General features: G+C 41.1%; 1 protein-coding gene across 5 annotated transcripts in view; it reads right to left on the bottom strand.

The window, feature by feature from the left end:
* Positions 1-1,104: 1,104 nt before the first annotated feature.
* The window catches only part of LOC115107727 (protein FAM184A-like), a 116,273-nt gene continuing 112,742 nt past the window's right edge, over positions 1,105-4,635 (bottom strand). For 4 of the 5 annotated variants that reach the window (XM_065008763.1, XM_029631309.2, XM_029631308.2 and 1 more), the window contains one exon: positions 1,105-1,626. In XM_065008763.1, coding sequence (XP_064864835.1) covers positions 1,545-1,626 — 82 coding nt within the window. In that variant the 3' untranslated portion in view covers positions 1,105-1,544. Of the gene's footprint in view, positions 2,572-4,635 lie in introns of all 5 variants that reach the window. The other variant, XM_029631307.2, reaches the window with a different exon arrangement.

The following is a 4,635-nucleotide window of genomic DNA, read 5'->3' as shown; positions in this document are numbered from 1 at the left end:
GAAGGAACCCCCTATCTTCTCTCACTTGGTAGTGTCTCGCAAAATAAAGTGCGCAGCCGCAAGGTCTTTAGATTCACATGCCAGAGTAGGGAATGTCTCGAAAGGACTCAACTAACGTCAAAAGTGACGTGAAACTTGCATATTGCAGTCGCGTCGGAGAATTTAGCATTTTAGATGGTATAACCATGACCGAATTCTCATAATCTGCTACGCAAATTCCAGTGAGAAAGTCACTTCTGACATTAGCTGCATCCTGTTTAGTCAAAAACCAGTGGTGTAAAGTACTTAAATAAAAAGGCCTACTTATGTATTTTTGGGGGGTATCTGTACTTCACTATTAACATTTTTGGCAACTTTTACTACACTACATTCCGAAAGAAAATAATGTACTTTTTATTCCATACACTTTCACTGACATCTAAAAGTACTCTATATTTTGACAGGAAAATCTTCAAATTCACACACTTATCAAGAGAACATCCCTGGTCATCCCAACTGCCTCTGATCTGGTGGACTCACTAAACACATCTTCGTTTGTAAATTATGAGTGTTGGAGTGTGCTGCTAGCAATATATATATTTTGAAATATATTTTTACTTTTTATTGTGCCATCTGGTTTGCTTAATATAAGGAAATTGAAATGATTTATACTTTTACTTTTGATACTGAAGTACATTTTATCAATTCTATTTACTTTTAATACTTAGGTATATTTAAAACCAAATACTTTGACTTACTCAAGTAGAATTTTACTGGGTGACTTTTACTTGAGTCATCTTCTATTAAGGTATCTTTACTTTCACTCAAGTATGACAATTGAGTACTTTTTCCACCACTGGTCAAAACCGCCACAGCAGGACCAGAGCCATTCAGTGCCCTCTACCGGCTCTGCCCACAGAGGTAAAAACTCATGCATCACCTGAACACAGTAATACCTGTACATACTATGACCTAAAACATTGTGAAACACAATCTTTTTTTCCTTCTTTTTTTAAAATCCATAAATAGTTTCTGCTGAAGTTGGGATTCTATGGCACATAGTACTGTTTTGTACAAATCATACATACATTGAGAGGCCCACATAATTGACAGCACACACATGAGTAAATGTCACAATAATCAGTATTTATTAGTTAAGCATACACAGTATAATATAAATATAAAATATGCAATTTATTTTTAAAATTGGTGAGACATCATTATATCTGTGTTGAGACAACCATACAAACAGTTTAGTTCTACCAAAATGTCTTATGCGGCTGTAACAAACTATCATTACAGTGCCATCCTAAAATAAGGTACAGAGAGAGGACAATTTACTGTATACTGTATTTAACAAATGATAGCAGCATATGTACCACTCATTACAAACTGCAAAAAAGAAAACCGTCAAACATACTCATCGGCACTGCACAAACAAGGAACCCATTCACAGTGAAGTAATCAACAGAATGCAATGGAGTGGTTGATCATTAAATCATATACATATCTTTTTTAAAGTCTTTTTCATTTCGTATGGTTGACATGCTCTCGAGTTGCAAAAATCAGAAGGTGAAGTACTGGGCGAACCATTCCTGGCGCTGGTGGTCGGGGGATCCTACGGGTGACTCCTCTGTCTCAGGAGGGCTACACAGGGGGCACACACCACAACAGCAGCAAACAGTTATACAGGACATTATTGACTAAGAAATCCTTATTGCACCTCAGAGTTGAGAGTAGTTGTATTGTATTTAAAGGCTGGGTTTTTATGCTTATGTTCTGTGTTTGAAGTCAGTGTAGTCATTCATCCAGTTCAGAGCATTTTATTGAGGCAGTGTATCTATAGATTTGATTATCTGCTCTCCAGTGTAAATGCTTCCTCGAAAACAATAACATTTCTGTTGCACTAATCAGCCTTTAACCGTGTTAAGTTTGCTCATTTTTAAGAGAGCCTGTGGTTGTATTAACACAACCATTTCCGTTCTACATGATCATCCAACCATGGGGTTTTGTGAGATTGAATTACAACAAGACCACGTAGTTGTTAATCCTTGACTCAGGTCCTTAGGGGATTATGCTCTCTTGGTTATACAATGTGAATGCATCTATTAAAAATCCTGAATACCAAATAGTGTTTGTTCTCCTCATACACTGTAGTTTCTGAAAAGCAAATCCAATGATAAGTCCAAGGAAAGAATGTTAGAGGGAAAATGTATTGAAAGACCCCAAACTTGCCTATTGTGGTTTGTTCTATGCAGTCTACCCAAGATGTAACCTATTCAACCTAATGCATTTCACTGGGTTGCTGGCTTGACCATAGCCTTGGCATTGGAAATTCACAATAAACACCAACAAACCTCACTGTATTGTAACATTACAGCTTTATTCCACATAAAATAACCTTTGCTCTTTGCTTATAGCACTGGATATCCTTCTGGTGTTTGCCTGGCTGACTGTCTGTCTGGATGACTTGCTGACTGACTGACTGGTTGTCTGGTGTTTAGGCCCCTTCCTCAGTTTCTGTCCAGGGGTCTTAACCCGTTGACGGGCACCAGATGCCTCCTATCTAAGAAGGGCTTGACATCCGAGGGTCTGGAGAGCCAAAGGAGAGGAGAGGATGAGTGGGAGGAGAACTCAATGAAATGTCAGAACATACAGTAATAATGAGAAGGCCTCTCCTCTCAACAACGACAGTGCACAAAGAGTTCAAGATTAACATCTCTGTGATATATGACTCATAACTTCATATTGCAGTTAATATTTGAGAAACACAAGGCAAGGAAATTGAAATATTGGATCTGATAAAGATCTATGTAACTTAAGACACTTTCAAGTTTTAATTTCCTACCATGGCTATTTCCACAGTTGTCATGTCAAATAACAACCTCTAACCTTAAAAGGTTGGATTTTACTGAACAAAAATATAAATGCAACATGTAAAGTGGTGGTCCCATGTTTCATGAGCTGAAATAAAAAATCCCCAAAATCTTTACATCCCTGTTAGTGAGTTTTTCTCCTTTGCCAAGAGAATCCATCCAACTGACTGGTGTGGCATATCAAGAAGCTGATTAAAAAGCATGATCATTACACAGGTGCACCTTGTGCTAGGGACAATAAAAGGCCACTCTAAAATGTGAAGTTTTGTCACAACACAATACCACAGATGTCTCAAGTTGAGGGAGCGTGCAATTGACATGCTGACTGCAGGAATGTCCACCAGAGCTGTTGCCAGTGCATTTAATTTACTTATTCTACTATAAAACACCTCTAACATAGTTTTAGAGGATATGGCAGTACTCCCAACCAGCCTCACAACCGCAGACCACGTATAACCACGCCAGCCCAGGACCTCAACATCTGGCTTCTTCACCTCAGACCACGTATAACCACGCCAGCCCAGGACCTCAACATCTGGCTTCTTCACCTCAGACCACGTATAACCACGCCAGCCCAGGACCTCAACATCTGGCTTCTTCACCTGCGGGATCATCTGAGACCAGCCATCCAGACAGCTGATGAAACTAATGAATATTTCTGTCTGCAATAAAGCCCTTTTGTTGGGAAAAACAAATTTTGATTGGCTGGGCCTAGCTCCCCAGTGAGTGAGCCTTGCTCCCAAGTGGTTGGGCCTATGCCCTCCCAGGCCCACTCATGGCTGCAACCCTGCCCAGTCATGGGAAATCCATAAATTAGGGCCTAATGAATTCATTTCAATGGATCACTAGTCACTTCGGATCACTAGTCACCTTAAACAATGCCACTTTAATAATGTTAACATATATTACACTACCCATCTCATATGTAAACTCAATAAAAAAAGAAACATCCCTTTTTCAGGACCGTGTCTTTCAAAGATAATTCGTAAAAATCCAAATACCTTCACAAATCTTCATTGTAAACGGTTTAAACACTGTTTCCCATGCTTGCTCAATGAACCATAAACAATTAATGAACATGTTCCTGTGGAACGGTCGTTAAGACACGAACAGCTTACAGACGGTAGGCAATTAAGGTCACAGTTATGAAAATCTAGGACACCAAAGAGGCCTATCTACTGACTCAGAAAAACACCAAAAGAAAGATGCCCAGGGTCCCTGCTCATCTGCGTGAACGTGCCTTAGTCATGCTGCAAGGAGGCATGAAGACTGCAGATGTGGCCAAGGCAATACTGTGAGATGCCTAAGACAGCGTTATAGGGAGACAGGACGGACAGCTGATTGTACTCGCAGTGGCAGGCCACGTGTTACAACACCTGCACAGGATCGGTACATCCGAACATCACACCCGCGGGACAGTTACAGGATGGCAACAACAACTGTCTGAGTTACACCAGGAACGCACAATCCCTCCATCAGCGCTCAGACTGTCCGCAATAGGCTGAGAGAGGCTGGACTGAGGGCTTGTAGGCCTGTTGTAAGACAGGTCCTCACCAGACATCACCGGCAACAACGTTGCCTATGGGCACAAGCCCACCGTCGCTGGCCCAGAGAATACTGGCAAAAAGTGCTATTCTCTGACGAGTCACGGTTTTATCTCACCAGGGGTGACGGTCGGATTTGCGTTTATCGTCGAAGGAATGAGTGTTACACCGAGGCCTGTACTCTGGAGCGGGATCGATTTGGAGGTGGAGGGTCCGTCATGGTCTGGGGCGGTGTG

This window comes from Oncorhynchus nerka, linkage group LG24 (genome assembly GCF_034236695.1).
Source record: "Oncorhynchus nerka isolate Pitt River linkage group LG24, Oner_Uvic_2.0, whole genome shotgun sequence".
Classification (NCBI taxonomy): domain Eukaryota; kingdom Metazoa; phylum Chordata; class Actinopteri; order Salmoniformes; family Salmonidae; genus Oncorhynchus; species Oncorhynchus nerka.
The sequence above is the reverse complement of the archived record's forward strand: the minus strand, read 5'-3'. Positions and strand labels throughout refer to the sequence as shown.